At 44.6% G+C, this 16,808-nt stretch overlaps 1 protein-coding gene across 1 annotated transcript in view; it reads left to right on the forward strand.

Moving 5' to 3' along the window:
- Positions 1-16,808, forward strand: part of LOC126252378 (sodium channel protein Nach-like) — a 169,311-nt gene that overhangs the window by 140,530 nt on the left and 11,973 nt on the right. The window contains exon 8 of the mRNA XM_049953269.1: positions 4,970-5,085. Coding sequence (XP_049809226.1) covers positions 4,970-5,085 — 116 coding nt within the window. The remainder of the gene's footprint in view (positions 1-4,969; positions 5,086-16,808) is intronic.

The raw sequence follows: 16,808 nt of genomic DNA on the forward strand, positions 1-16,808 counted from the left end.
TGTTGTACACAGCTGTGACCCCTGCAATGTTGGAAAATGCGGAGACTCACATTCGAGGTGATCGTCGGATCTGGACGTCTCTGTTGGTGGTGCTGACACACTCGTCCACCAATTAGGGTACACAAAGGTGTGTCACCGCTGGGTTTCTCGCTGGCTAACACAAAAAAAAACCAACAAAGAACAGTCTGTGCGGATTTGATTGTGCGTTACGAGGATGGTCGTGCCAATTTTTTACGGAGCAGCGTCACAGGCGATGAAATGTGGGCTAATCACTTCGAACCGGAAACAAAAACACTCTCCACGAAATGACGTCACGCCTCATGCCCTCTGAATAAATATTTCAAAGCCGCACCCTCAGCCAGTAAAGTCATGGCGACCGTCTTCTAGTACCCTGAAGGGGTTATTTGTTCGATATCCTCCCTCACGATGCAATTGTCAACTCGGTGGTATAATGTATTACCCCCAGGAAACTGAAGAAACGACTTCAGCGCGACGGTCACCACAAAAACGCTATTGAACTTCTCCATGACAACGAAAGGCCGCACACAAGTCTGCGCACCAGAGAGGAGTCCACAAAACTTCACTGGCCTGTTCTCCCTCATCCACCCTACAGCTCAGATATTTCATCTTCCACCTATCTGCTTGACCTAACGAAGGATACAGCTCGCGGGAAGCAGTACGTGGATGGCGGTGAGTTGTTGATGCAGCAAGACTTTGGCTCCGACATCGATCTGTAGACTGGTACATCTACATCTACATTCATACTCCGCAAGCCACCTGACGGTGTGTGACGGAGGGTACTTTGAGTACCTCTATCTGTTCTCCCTTCTATTCCAGTCGCGTATTGTTCTTGGAAAGAAAGATTGTCGGTATGCCTCTGTGTGGGCTCTAATATCTCTGATTTTATCCTCATGGTCTCTTCGCGAGATATACGTAGGAGGGAGCAATATACTGCTTGACTCCTCGGTGAAGGTATGTTTTCGAAACTTCAACAAAAGCCCGTACCGAGCTACTGAGCGTCTCTCCTGCAGAGTCTTCCACTGGAGTTTATCTATCATCTCCGTAACGCTTTCGCGATTACTAAATGATCCTGTAACAAAGCGCGCTGTCTCCGTTGATCTTCTCTATCTCTTCTATCAATCCTATCTGGTACGGATCCCACACTGGTGAGAAATATTCAAGCAGTGGACGAACAAGTGTACTGTAACCTACTTCCTTTGTTTTCGGATTGCATTTCCTTAGGATTCTTCCAATGAATCTCAGTCTGGCATCCGCTTTACCGACGATCAACTTTATATGATCATTCCATTGTAAATCACTCCTAATGCCTACTCCCAAATAATTTTTGGAATTAACTGCTTCCAGTTGCTGACCTGCTATATTGTAGCTAAATGATAAAAGATCTTTCTTTCTGTGTATTCGCAGCACATTACACTTTGTAATGTTGTTGCTTAATTTGAGGTGTAAGCGGTGCTGATATTCAAGATAATAAAAGCGGGTTAAAAGCTGTGAGCTGTCTGGGGAAGTTAACCTTGCATTACTGAGCAACTGTTTCACCAAGTATCCAGTCTAGCTTACCAAATTCGCAACCAGACTAACATTAATTATAATCTTTTAATAGTCATACGACAACGGGTGATAAAAGAGAATTTAAATAAAAAGAAATAAATCAGTTTACATTTGGAAATTTATTTTAACATTGATCATTGAAATTTCAGCATATTAAACTTGAATCATAACTAAGCTGGTGCCTTATTTAGGACTGTGAAAATGTGAGTTTGTAATCTTACGGAACACATTAAATATGGAGTCAAGATTGGGAGACTGCATACAACACTGCATTCATAAAATAACACACGAAGAACGTTGAAACATATCCAAGAGGAAATTAACCACAACCATCCGATTCAATTTTCACCCAAAGAAGTAACGTTCATAGCGCAATCCTGTCCGTCATGTAATTACCACACATTGGTATACTGAATTCATACTAACTCTCTGTGAAATCTTCCCGAAAAGAATAGCTGAGGGCTACCTTGATGATTACACCACATGCTTCACGTGGTCAACTTGGTTTACACAAAGAGTGTAACTCCACAATAATTTTGATAATTAAAATGAATTAGATCGAAAAGCAATTTACAAAAGAAAAACCTCGAACTGGTTACTATCGTCTTACTATTAACCTGATGGGTCAAACAATTGTATAAGCACGTGGTACTGGTCTCACAAAGGACACCCCACGTGGGTTGAACATAAAGAAAAGTTGCTATATTGAAAAATATTGTCAAGACGAGACGTTATAATCTCACCCACATTCGCATTTAAGATTGATGATCTTAGTTAGAGTTACTGATCAACACGTGGTTCCACTTTACTCACAAAGTAGTGACAAAGAAACTACTGGAAGATATTCTGAACTTCACACTCGAAATACACTGCGTTGCAATTTAAGATAACATTAGATATTTTAGATCTGAACCTGAAATAAAGGTGATTAAATTTTCAGTTAGGCTGAACTTAAGAAATCCATCGTCCTACGGACTTAGCAGACACGCGCTTAGCCGGAGATCTTACCACTTCAGACGCTCGCCGCGGACAGACTGCCGTGGTCCCTTCCTGAGGGTGGCTCACAAATACAAACGGAAGTGGCCAGAGAGGCAGCTTCCTATACCAACATGACAAGGGACAGACAGGACCAGCCGGCCGAAGTGGCCGTGCGGTTAAAGGCGCTGCAGTCTGGAACCGCAAGACCGCTACGGTCGCAGGTTCGAATCCTGCCCCGGGCATGGATGTTTGTGATGTCCTTAGGTTAGTTAGGTTTAACTAGTTCTACGTTCTAGGGGACTAATGACCTCAGCAGTTGAGTCCCATAGTGCTCAGAGCCATTTGAACCACAGACAGGACCATACTAAGGATAGAAACCTCTTTGCTTTTAGAAAGCATAGCTACCTGTTGCGACGTTGGTCCTACTGTTCTCTAGCAGACAGGCTTGTCTGCTACCATCCAGCATGCAACTAGAAATACATTTGCTCATTCATCCTCTCACATAGAAGGGAAGGGGGATGACAGTATCTTATCATATACAGTATATAAAAGAAAGCGGATGTAGGTTCCGTATGAGACTGTGTGACATGAATTACATATAAACTGTGTTTTAAAGTGTAGTAGTGTGACAGATCGTTCTTGTTTATGTGTAAAAGTAACACGTTTCACTGCTCAGTCTCCTCCCAGATAGTCAGAAACACCACAGTAAATTTAGAAGAGGAATTTATGCCGTAAATGACAACAGATTTAAGAAATTAACATGAAAGGAATCCAACAGAGACCTTTCAACTTGTCTACATTGAGATTCAATTGCCATTCCCTGCACCATGCGTCAATTCGTTGCAGATCCTCCTGCATTTCAGTACAATTTTCCATTGTTACAACATATCGATATACTACAGCATCATCCAGTAAAAGCCTCAGTGAACTTCCGGTGTTATCCACAAGGTCATTTATGTATATTGTGAAAGCAACGGTCCTACGACACTCCCCTGCGGCACACCTGAAATCACTCTTACTTCGGAAGACTTCTCTCCATTGAGGATGAAATGCTGCGTTCTGTTATCTAGGAACTCTTCAATCCAGTCACACAATTGGTTTGATAGTCCATATGATCTTACCTTATTCATTAGACGACTGTGGGGAACTGTATCGAAGGCCTTACGAAATTCAAGAAACACGGCATCTACCTGGGAACCCGTGTCTATGGCCCTTTGAGTCTCGTGGACGAATAGCGCGAGCTGGGTTTGACACGATCGTCTTTTTCGAAACCCATGCTGAATCCTACAGAGAAAATTTCTAGTCTACAACTGATCGACGTTAGAGATACAGGTCTATAGTTCTGCACATCTGTTCGACGTCCCTTTACAGACTCACCAAACAACTGTCACAAAAACGTGAGGAGCAGTAATAATAATTACAGGACAGTTAATGCCCATCTACCACGCGGACGTACGGACCCTCCTAGTAAGGTGACGTAAGATGGTCGCGTTGAACGGATATTATGTTAAAAATAAGATTTTCTAGTCAAAAGAGTAGGGATTAACTTAGTGTATTGGACTCCTGAATAAAACCAATCTGCTTTCAGAAAAAAAGGTGTTGCATTATACACTGTACACCCTCTATATTGCATACACGAGATGGGTCATGGTGATATTGAAAAGCAAGATTACAAACACTCCGTTCAGCTTCAAATAAATTCGGCGAAACAGACATACGTCAATTAGTCTTCAACGACTGTTGCTCACTGGTACATGTGAAAGAAAAACATAAATTTTAGAGTAACATTCTCAGAATACCTAAAGCCTTGAAAAGTGGGAACTCATACACGACATTTCCAAACCACTCATTTCACAGACTCACCAAACTACTATCACAAAAAAACGTCAGGAACAGTAGTAATAACTACAGGACAGTTAATGCCCACCTAACACAAGCCAAAGAAAGATAGACTACGGAAACTCTAAGAGTCAGAATAGATATCTCACAATCCACGTTATGTTCATTCGAGCTTGAGCTAGTGGAATATCCCGATGTCGATACCACTGTGACCATAGCCTTACTTGTTGACGTCCCACCATCAGATAAATAAGCTCTATCCTCCTTTACATCTACGTTACATGAAGATTAAACGCTGAAGAGCAACTATTCTTCAGAGGAAGTGGATCCGTACATCCACATATTGAACAGGGAAACTTAGATAGTGGCCACTGTATCTTCAAAACTCCACTATTCTCAACCATTTCCCATATTTCTAGGAGTTTTGGGCATTTTTTACTGATTTACGACTACATGCCCAACTGGCAGACAATATAAACTCCAGTTGTTAGCTTCTAGTATTCACAATTGGATGTTACATAGGATTTTATAACAACTATGCGCACTCTTAAGAGAATTTATGTATACTTTTGTCTTTTTGCAGGAAATCCATTGCTGGAGGTTTCAGTCTGGACGGACTCGTTTTTAAATGGAGCATAGCGCCATACAACAAATCTAGATACAAAAGAGAAACATTGTACACTTTTGAAGACTTACTGGGTAAGCACATCTGAACAAATGTACCATATCAATAATCTCCTGTGCAGGAGAGTGAGATGGATGAGCCTCGGAAGAGTGAAATATGGGGAGGTTGGTTTATATTCTCGTTATCCGGGATACAAAAAGGTTCTCACTGACAGTCTAGGAGATTTGGACTAAGCTAAACGGAATAGGAGGTGGTTCCCGTTCGTGTGGCTGGTGACCTGTGTTGATGAAAAGGGCCAGAGGCAGACGGCAGAAGCCATCTGCTCTGGCTCAAGGCTGGAATACACGATATCGTCTGTGCTGTGACTCGTTTCTCACGTTCCTTACTGGCTAACCGCAGTGGTCTGGGTTGTCAGCAAACAACAGGAGAAAGATGGCGTGATGCTGATATCGCGATACCCAAGTGCATTGGCCTTGTGAGAACTGGCCTCACTGGGACAATGTTTAAAGATGCGGTTCTTACCTGCAAATAAAATTTTTTAGAGAATCTCTAGAATATCCCAATATCCCCCCCCCCGCCCCCCATCCCAAACTGGTGGGTGGTCGCCCTTTACATCCTCCTCCACTTCCATGGAAGGGTGGCCACAGTGATTTGTGGTTCTACAAAGCTCTGTGGATAGACAGGTTAACCAGAGGGGTGTTAAAAGCCATGTGAGGAATCTGAATTTCCCTTAGTAAACTAGCCCTTTCTCCGCGACTTCACTCACGTACTAGTTTGACATATATATTTTGAACACCTCTTCCTCCCCCCCCCTCTCTGTGTCCACTCCTTCCTCCCTCCATTTCTCTATCTCTATTCTCCCATCTCTACCTGTACATTTCCTCCACCCTACACCCTCTGTCTCTGCAGTTCCTCCTCCCCATTCAGTGTCCATCTCCCCCATCCCCCTCCTCACTGACCATAGCTTCTTCTCCCTTCCTCTGACTATATCTTTCTCCCACTTTCTCCGTCCATCTCATCCTTCCCCTTCTTCCTTCTCCACCTGCACACTTCTCCTCTACACCTTCTAACTGGCTCCTGCATCTTTCCTTCCTCCCTTTCTCTGTCCATCTCGTCCTGCTCCTCTCTGATCATCTACTTGTCCCCTCTCTGCTCCATATATCTCCTCTTCCCACTCTCTCTGTCTGTCCCCTCCTTGCCCCTCCATCTCCTCTGCCCCCTCTCTATTTCTATCTCCTCCTTCTCCTCACCCTCTCTACCCATCTCCTGCTTCCTGCTGTCTCTGTCCATTTCCTTCTGCCTGTCTCTGTCAGTCTGCCTCTTCCTCAACCTTTCTCTGTCCACCTCATCCCCTCCCTCACTCACCATCCATCTCCTCCCCAAAATCCTGTGCTTAGCTGTGCACATCCACACATGCAGCCTCTGTAAGGCATGCTTACAGTACTCACGCAACATGCCTATTTCCCTTTCTATTTCCCCATCTCCCCACTGTCTCAGTCCATCTCATCCTCCCCATGTCTCTCCTCTCTCACCTCTCTCTATCTCAGCCATGTATGTGTAGCCCTTGCAAGGCATGACAATACAAAATATTTGTGGTGCAGATCAGCCTACAGGTCACTGGTTAAAAAGCTTTCTTTGCCTTAATTTTCACTCACATGGAAGTTAGGAAGTTCTAATCCCCACAGTTCTGATTATCATGTTGCAAGCAGTTTATGTTCCAAACTCAGTTCATATAGATTATATGGTTCTGGAGGAACTGCTGGCCATATACACATACATACATGCTATTTCATACATGCACTAGCCTTTTTCCTGTGCCTTCACTCATGCACACATTCGACACATACATTGCACACTTCTTCTTCTCCCCCAACCCTGTGTCCACCTCTTCTTGCTCCATCTGTCTGTCCACCTCATCCTCCCACATCCATCTCCTCCTCCCCATTCTCTCTGTTTCTGCATCTCCTCCTCCTTCCTCTCTTTCTCCATCTCTGCTACCTCTTCTCCCTGACCATATCTTCCTTCCCCACTCCCTCAGTTCATATCCTCCTCTCCAGTCTCTGTCCATCTCCTCTCTCTCCATCTTACTTCTCCACCTTCTCACTATCTGACCACACCTTCCACCTTCCACTTGTCTCCTGCATCTACCTCCTTCCCCTCTGCCTGTGTAACTCCTCCGTCTCCTCTCTCTGTCGGTCTCCTCCTATCCCTCTATCTCTGTACCCCCACCCAATTGTCTCTCTGTCCATCACATCAGCCCCTTCTCTGCCTGTCTCTTCCTCCTCCACACTCTCTCTGTAGATCTCCTACTGCCCATCTCTCTGTCCATCTTCTCCCTCTTCCTCTCTCTCTCCATCTTATCCCACCCCCTCCTCTCTACAGCCCCCCCCAGCCATGCCCATCTGCGCTTGCAACCCCTGCAAAACAGATCGATAAAGCAGACCAATACTACTCCAACAGAACGCACTTGTCATACAGGGCAGCCTACACGTTTGGGGCTGGGAAACCATTTCTTGTCTCTGTCCTGGAAAGCAGATCGATAAGCCAGTCTGATACTATTGCCACACAACACAGATGTCAGGCAAGGCGCCCTATAAGGCATAGGCTGAGAAAAGACGTTTTTTTCCAGTATCTCCGCTCCTATTGGAACTAGGATATTATAGACCCCATGGTGCTGATACTCACGAAGTTTGCTGTTTGTGTGCCAAGTTTGGCTGAAGTATATCCACACATTTAGGAGAAGGTTCTGTACACACACACACATATGTACATGCTGCTTTACACTGTATACAGGGTGTTGCAAGAGAATTGGTCAATATTCAGGGATATGGTAGTCAATTGAAGGGTTTGGTGAAAGAAGGAGGCAGCCCCACTTTTTCCAGTTTGTGACAAATTAAAAAAAAGTTTTAAAAATTCAGTTTTCACCAAAAAGAAAAAGTTGTGAGCCTTGTTTTAGATGGTGGTGGTGGTGGTTAGTGTTTAACGTCCCGTCGACAACGAGGTCATTAGAGACGGAGCGCAAGCTCAGGTGAGGGAAGGATTGGAAAGGAAATCGGCCGTGCCCTTTCAAAGGAACCATCCCGGCATTTGCCTGAAACGATTTAGGGAAATCACGGAAAACCTAAATCAGGATGGCTGGAGACGGGATTGAACCGTCGTCCTCCCGAATGCGAGTCCAGTGTGCTAACCACTGCGCCACCTCGCTCGGTCCTTGTTTTAGACTATGGGATATCTAATACTACGTACAATAGAGTTTTGAATTTTGGAGCTGCCTCCGTTTTGCTCCAAAGTGAATGAAAAACTCTTTGTAGGACCATTTTCTTCATAATTAACCATATTTCAGTTAAAAAAAACATTTATTAATGAAGAAAGTACAACATTATTGGCATAATACATTAATTCTACAGTTCTTCTTCAGTCTTATAGCTCCCCTTCAGTCACCTCAGGATCGTTTGAAGCATCTGACGTCAACTGGTCGTAAAACCACATTTCGTTTTACCCACTATACTTTCTGGCCAGCTCTTTGACATCTTTATACTTTTGGCCTTTACGCGGGTGGAGACAATCATAAGCTTGATGAAGGTGGTCCATTGTTATGAGACTCGCAGGTCCTTGGTTGCAAATTTGCTCATTATCGAAGACAGTAATACCTATGGTCGCACTGCATTGAATAATCCCTTTACCGATGTATGGCTGTTCATAGAGGAATATTTTGTACTTAATGATTAAATATTTTCCTCTTTTTCTTGTTCGATAATGATACGTAAGGGTTCTTTACAAAAAATTTCTTCAACATGTCAACAAAGTGGAAAATAAATCTCGGGTCCACTTCAGTGACATGAAATGCTCGATGTTTACACCGGTCTGCTGAACAATACATAACACAACCTCCTTCCTGCTATTGTTTGGGGGAAGAACGAGGCAGCTCCCGGAGCTGCCCCTGTTTTCATAAAAACTCGGAGTACAGGCAGCTCCAACTGTTGGATTTCTCTGAAACTAGTCTGTGGAGCTGCCTCTTTCTTGCACCAAACGAAGGGGCTTTTTTTTGTAAGTGACAGAATGTTCAACTCAATAGAGCCAAAAAGTGGAGCTGCCTCCTTCATGTGCCAAACACCTCAATTATCATTCAAAGGTAAAACTTCTAGTAAACAAGGTCTTTAAATGCATACCTTAAAAGCTATGAGCACTTGTTCATCTTCACTATGTTGAAGCTTATCTCTTCTACTAAAGAACTGCTGATAGCAGCCCATGTTTACTAGACAATTTTTGTTTTGTTTTGGTCCATACTACCTCCTCTCAAAATATGGGGAGCAAAGACATTCCAGTAGAAGAGATTTGTTTCACAGCATTGAAGATGAAGAAGTGTTCATAGCTCTTAAGGGTCACATGTTAAAGCTCTTGTTTACTAGGCTCTTTCACTTCGTATGATCCTTCCTATTATATCCCTGAATATTGATGATTTATCATAGGACATCCAGTATTATGGACTGACCTTTCACTTGAGGCTACATACATGTATGCATAAGTCACATACACTTTACTCTTAAATGTCTGATTCTCTGTTATTTTACCCCATGCGCCGGCCGAAGTGGCCGTGCGGTTCTAGGCGCTGCAGTCTGGAACCGCGAGACCGCTACGGTCGCAGGTTCGATTCCTGCCTCGGGCATGGATGTGTGTGATGTCCTTAGGTTAGTTAGGTTTAACTAGTTCTAAGTTCTAGGGGACTAATGACCTCAGAAGTTGAGTCCCATAGTGCTCAGAGCCATTTGAACCATTTTTTTACCCCATGTGACCCCAGAGAGGATGTTAAATTTATGTGTGATATTCAGTCATCTGGCATGATCTTTGGCCCTAAACACAATGATAAAAGTATTAGATCATTATTGGGAATTGATTGACACAGTGAGGAGCAGAAATAATAAAAAAATAATGCTTCATAGTTTTAAAGTATTCCAATACAATTAAATACAGGAATGAGAATCTGAAATGAATTTTACAAATCACCTTCTCCTTCTTATTTGCATCCCTGGTACCAGTACTTCCACCTGCCTCCTCACAACAACTGGTTTTTCCACTTGCCCACTAACATCATCATCTTCTGCACCGCCCCTTACTCTCCCTTCTCTCATTTCATCTCCTCCTCCTCCATATGTCTGGCCATCTTCTCCCCTGTCCATCTATCCATCTCTTGAAACTTCCTGGCAGATTAAAACTGTGTGCCGGACCGAGACTCGAACTCGGGACCTTTTCCTTTCGCAGGCAAGTGCACTACCATCTGAGCTACCCAAGCACGACTTACGCCCCGTCCTAACAGCTTTTACATCTGCCAGTACCTCGTCTCCTACCTTCCAAACTTCACAGAAGCTCTCCTGCGAATCTTGCAGAACTGGCACTCATGGAAGAAAGGATATAGCAGAAACTTGGCTTAGCCACAACCTGGGGGATGTTTCCAGTGAGATTTTCACTCTGCAGTGGAGTGTGCACTGTTATGAAACTTCCTGGCAGATTAAAACTGTGTGCCCGACCGAGACTCGAACTTGGGACCTTTGCCTTTCGCCCGCAAGTGCACTACCATCTGAGCTACCCAAGCACGACTCGCGGCCCGTCCTCACAGCTTTTACATCTGACAGTACCTCGTCTCCGACCTTCCAAACTCCGCTGCAGAGTGAACCTTTCTTTCATGAGTGCTAGTTCTGCAATGTTCGCAGGAGAGCTTCTGTGAAGTTTGGAAGGTAGGAGACAAGGTACTGGCTGATGTAAAAGCTGTGAGGACGGGCCGCGAGTCGTGCTTGGGTAGCTCAGATGGTAGAGCACTTGCCCGTGAAAGGCAAAGGTCCCGAGTTTGAGTCTCGGTCCGGCACACAGTTTTAATCTGCCAGGAAGTTTCATATCATCACACACTCCGCTGCAGAGTGAAAATCTCATTCTATCCATCTCTTCCTCCCAATTTCTCTGTGTCTGTCTCCTCCTAACCCCTCCGTCTGTCCCTCACAATCTCGCATCTCTAACTGCCCATCTCGTGCCTCATCTATCATTCTGTCTCCACCCCTCCATTTTATTGACCTACCTCATCTCAATCTGTCTCCTACTCCCCATCTCACTATCCATCTTCCCCTCCCCCTCTCTCCACTCGGCCATACCCATCTCCACGTAAACCATGTGTAACACGTTCCTACACTACACTTGTAACACACAAGCAGCACAGGGCATCCGAAATGTCAGGCATTACGAACCCTTTTTTGGCCCACCCTCATACAATGAAGCTAGGTGGTTCTTACCCCCTCCACAAAGTGCTTCTTTCCATACTGTTAGTGTTATTGGTTGAATGCAATCCAGGGGCTTGGGAGGAAATGTGGTATATACATAAACACTCATACATCTGCTTTTATAACACAGTAGAGAACCTGGCAATGCTTTGCAATTGCTAAAAAGCATACCAATTGGCTATGCATAACCACGTCCTCCCCTTTCTCTCTCTCTCTGTCCATCTCCTTGTCCCATTGTTTCTCTCTCTCTCCACCTCCTCCACCCCCATGACTCTGCCCATATCCTCCTTTCCCCTCTCAATGTGATTTCCTACCATCTTTCTCCATCACCTCTATGCCCTCGACTCTTGTTTCTGGTTATTGTCAACGAAACTTTGATAGAGAACTGATGTTCCTTAAAATCAAAGAGTATATCGGTTGGGATCATTGGTATATGGGGTGTGAGAGAATTCTAATGTTTCTGGTACTGTTGGGATAGAAACTTCAGTGACAGTATTTCAATTTGTTGTCAGCTGCAGATGGGTAAGATTAGAAAGTTTCAGACGGATAAGATTCCGTAGCAGTATTCTAATCATCAGCCAATAACCATAAATCCAACTTTCCTGCTTTCTATTAAAACTGACTGCGAGGAAGAAAACAAAATAACATATAGTTGTGTATAATAAGAAAGAGTGTAAATGGGGGAAATAATTTTTCTAGTGGTTTAAATGCCCTGCTGTCATAATTCGAACTGATTGCGAGCAAGGAAACAAAAATGAACATTTTCACAGCACAGTAGAGCATGGACAGCATGATCTTTCTCACATTTAGTTGTAACAGACAGCCTGTACATTGATGTTTTAAAGAAATATATAGCCTAGGTCCAGCTGAATATTTATTAGAGTACCGTGTAAACATTTGATGCAGATCAGTCAAGAGCTTTTCAGGATTTTTGTTAATGTTTACCAGTTATATCATATATAATTATTTATATACCATATGTATTTAAAAATATATATCTCATGTCCGACCTAATGCTTAATAGAGCATCGTTTAAATATCAGAGTAAATTGGTCAATAACTTATCGAGATTCTTGCTAACAACATTTCCCCTTGATATATTACAGATATATTTATATACCATTTATATTTAAAAAACAATTAGCTTGTCTCTATTCGAACCTTTGTTTCGGCATAGTGTAAATATTAGAAATAAATCAGTCAATAACTTTTCGAAATTTTTACTAACTACGTCCCCCTGACATATGATACATATATATTTATAACTTATACCACAGATATTAAAAAATGTGGAGAGAATGTTATGCTGAACATTTATTAGGGTGTAGTGTAAAAATATGAAGTAAATTTGTCAGTTACTTAAAAATATGAAGGATTTCGAAAAGTTGTTATCCTATTTACTTCATCTTTTTACATAATACTGTTATAAATGTTTGTACGATATATATATATATATATATATATATATATATATATATATATATATATATATATATATATGAAACAAACATTTATAACAGTATTATGTAAAAACATGAAGTAAATAGGATAACAACTTTTCGAAATCATTGTAGAAAAACGTTAAACAAGATCTTAACTTTACATAGTGGTATTGATAAGATAATAACCTTTCCCTTCTGCCTTCCCCATGTTCGACACATATATTGCACACTTCTCCTCCTATACCACATCTCTGTGCACCTTTCCTTCCCTCCTGTCTGTCTGTGCATGAAATGTGAAGCGTTTATTTATTCCAATATGTATATCTAAATGAAATGATGTGAACAGTCTTTGCTGTGCCATATCTAGCAAATGTCGTTCCCATTGAGATTGCAGCATAGAAACTGCGAAGGCAGGGAACAGAACATCTGTCAGCACATCATCCACAATATGGAAAGTAGTTTGGAATGTACACAGTTGACTATAATATTTACACTGATCAGCCAAAACATCGTCACCACCGACCTTCTATCGACATAAACCTGTCCAGGCGTTAGCAGCGTCACCTGGCGAGAAACGACTGATAGTCAGACACACGCCTGGTGCATGTAATGCCAGTAGGCATGCTGTCCATGTGTAGAGTGGGGAAGGCACATGGCTATCTGAGTTTGATCGATGGCTGGAGGCTCAGCAGGAGCATTTTGGAAACTGCACGACTTGTTGGCTGTCCGAGGAGTGCTGTGTTGAGTTACTTCGACACGTGGTGAAACCAAGATGAGACCTTGTCCAGACATTGGGGGGGGGGGGGGGGTTGGGACAGATGCCGGGCATTGTAGGCGGGCCACACAGGTTCAACAGGACAGCCAGACTAACAAGTGAGTCTGAACACACAGTGCACCGAACACTCCTAAACGTGGGCCTCCGCAGTTGATGACGCATGCATGTGACAAAGTTAACATCATGACATCAGCAACTATGACTGAAATGGGCAGGTGACAATCAGCACTGGATGTTGGTACAGTGGTATAGCTTTACATGATCTGCTGAATCCCGATACCTTTTTCATCATGCTGAACGGAGAGTGCGAATCCGTCTTCTTCCACGGGAACAGTTCCTTGACACCTGTACTACAGGATAGAGACACGATGGTGGCGGCTCTATTACTCTCTAGGGATAATTCATGTAGGCAAAAGTTGGTCCAGTGTAGCTCGTTCAAGGCACCTTGACGGCCAAGGTGCCTCATACATTGGTTGTAGACCATGTTCACTCCTTCACCACGATCACGTTTCGTGACAGCAGTGGCATTTTTCAACAAGATAATGCGCTATGTCCCAATGCCAGAGTGTTATGGAGTGGTTCGAGGAACACAGTGACGAGTACCAATTAATGTGTTGGCCCACCCAACTTGTCAGATCCGAAGCTGATCAAAAACAGCTGGAATATGACTGAATGTGGCGTCAGAGCTCATCCCCCTCCCTGGAATTTACAGGAATTAGGTGCCTTGTTTGCACAGTTGTGGTGCCAGCTCCCTCCAACAATCTACCAAGGCTTCATTACTTTCATGCCACTATGTGTTGTCGCTGTTATCCATGCTGAAGGTGGACATACTGGCTGTTAGGTGCTCACAACGTTCTTCATTACACCACCAGGTGCCATGGGGAATAAATTCTGGGGTGAGCCTATTCTAGAGTAAGCAGTGATGGATGTCCATGAGAGAAATATGGAGATGACAAATCAACTCTGCATTATGTAATAGACTGCACATGTGTGATATTTATCATAATGAAAAATGCAAGTCGTATGGTAAATTCCAGTCTCTGATAGCTGAAGGGGATATCTGTTCGTATTCATGGGATGTACACTGTTTCACCCTCTCCTTTTCTTATTAATATTGCAGCCTGAATCACACTGGCCAGCGTCTTCGTAACAGACAGCGTTGTTCCGTTCCAAGGTTTCGATGCATCAAAGTTTCAAAGTAAAGTTGTGCTCCCACTGTGAGAAAAAGGCGATGGAGTGGGTGACTAACAGGATAAAGTGAGTTCAGGAGATCTGTTGGGGACTGTATGGCCTCATTAGCATCTACTACAGCATCAACAGACTTGCACATACGTAGTAACTGCACCTGGTAATATGGCTTGTACTTTATAGTTCATTTCGTTGACTTCGCCATTTATAGACGCAAGAACGTCCCTCTCTCGCAGCCAGTGCCTGCTAATAAAGTTCTTCGAAGTAATTGTGCAGACTGTGAGCCCTGAAAGGGAAGATACCTAAGTACACTCCTGGAAATTGAAATAAGAACACCGTGAATTCATTGTCCCAGGAAGGGGAAACTTTATTGACACATTCCTGGGGTCAGATACATCACATGATCACACTGACAGAACCACAGGCACATAGACACAGGCAACAGAGCATGCACAATGTCGGCACTAGTACAATGTATATCCACCTTTCGCAGCAATGCAGGCTGCTATTCTCCCATGGAGACGATCGTAGAGATGCTGGATGTAGTCCTGTGGAACGGCTTGCCACGCCATTTCCACCTGGCGCCTCAGTTGGACCAGCGTTCGTGCTGGACGTGCAGACCGCGTGAGACGACGCTTCATCCAGTCCCAAACATGCTCAATGGGGGACAGATCCGGAGATCTTGCTGGCCAGGGTAGTTGACTTACACCTTCTAGAGCACGTTGGGTGGCACGGGATACATGCGGACGTGCATTGTCCTGTTGGAACAGCAAGTTCCCTTGCCGGTCTAGGAATGGTAGAACGATGGGTTCGATGACGGTTTGGATGTACCGTGCACTATTCAGTGTCCCCTCGACGATCACCAGTGGTGTACAGCCAGTGTAGGAGATCGCTCCCCACACCATGATGCCGGGTGTTGGCCCTGTGTGCCTCGGTCGTATGCAGTCCTGATTGTGGCGCTCACCTGCACGGTGCCAAACACGCATACGACCATCATTGGCACCAAGGCAGAAGCGACTCTCATCGCTGAAGACGACACGTCTCCATTCGTCCCTCCATTCACGCCTGTCGCGACACCACTGGAGGCGGGCTGCACGATGTTGGGGCGTGAGCGGAAGACGGCCTAACGGTGTGCGGGACCGTAGCCCAGCTTCATGGAGACGGTTGCGAATGGTCCTCGCCGATACCCCAGGAGCAACAGTGTCCCTAATTTGCTGGGAAGTGGCGGTGCGGTCCCCTACGGCACTGCGTAGGATCCTACGGTCTTGGCGTGCATCCGTGCGTCGCTGCGGTCCGGTCCCAGGTCGACGGGCACGTGCACCTTCCGCCGACCACTGGCGACAACATCGATGTACTGTGGAGACCTCACGCCCCACGTGTTGAGCAATTCGGCGGTACGTCCACCCGGCCTCCCGCATGCCCACTATACGCCCTCGCTCAAAGTCCGTCAACTGCACATACGGTTCACGTCCACGCTGTCGCGGCATGCTACCAGTGTTAAAGACTGCGATGGAGCTCCGTATGCCACGGCAAACTGGCTGACACTGACGGCGGCGGTGCACAAATGCTGCGCAGCTAGCGCCATTCGACGGCCAACACCGCGGTTCCTGGTGTGTCCGCTGTGCCGTGCGTGTGATCATTGCTTGTACAGCCCTCTCGCAGTGTCTGGAGCAAGTATGGTGGGTCTGACACACCGGTGTCAATGTGTTCTTTTTTCCATTTCCAGGATTGTACAAAAATCAGATGGCAGTTGTATATTGCCAATTGTTAGTTGCTTACCTGAGAACAATTGTGCACTGTCATCCCTCAGACATACTGTCATGTTTTGTTCCTATACTGCTTTTCGCACATGTCTCCACAAAAAAGAAGTTTTCAAACGTGCCGGCCACGCCCGACAGCACTTAACTTCGGTGATCTGATGGGAACCGGTGTATCCACTATGGCAGTGCTTCCCGACCTTTTCAGCTGGCGGACCCCTTCTTCAGTCGAAAATGCATAGTGGACCCCTAGTCATACAAGAGCACAGTAACTTTAAATTTCAGAGAGAAACCCAAGGGAACTGAAAGCTTCTTAATGCAAGTGCCATGTTCCCAATGACCCCCCCCCTTCCCCTTCCCCCCCCCCCC

This window comes from Schistocerca nitens, chromosome 4 (assembly GCF_023898315.1).
Source record: "Schistocerca nitens isolate TAMUIC-IGC-003100 chromosome 4, iqSchNite1.1, whole genome shotgun sequence".
NCBI lineage: Eukaryota > Metazoa > Arthropoda > Insecta > Orthoptera > Acrididae > Schistocerca > Schistocerca nitens.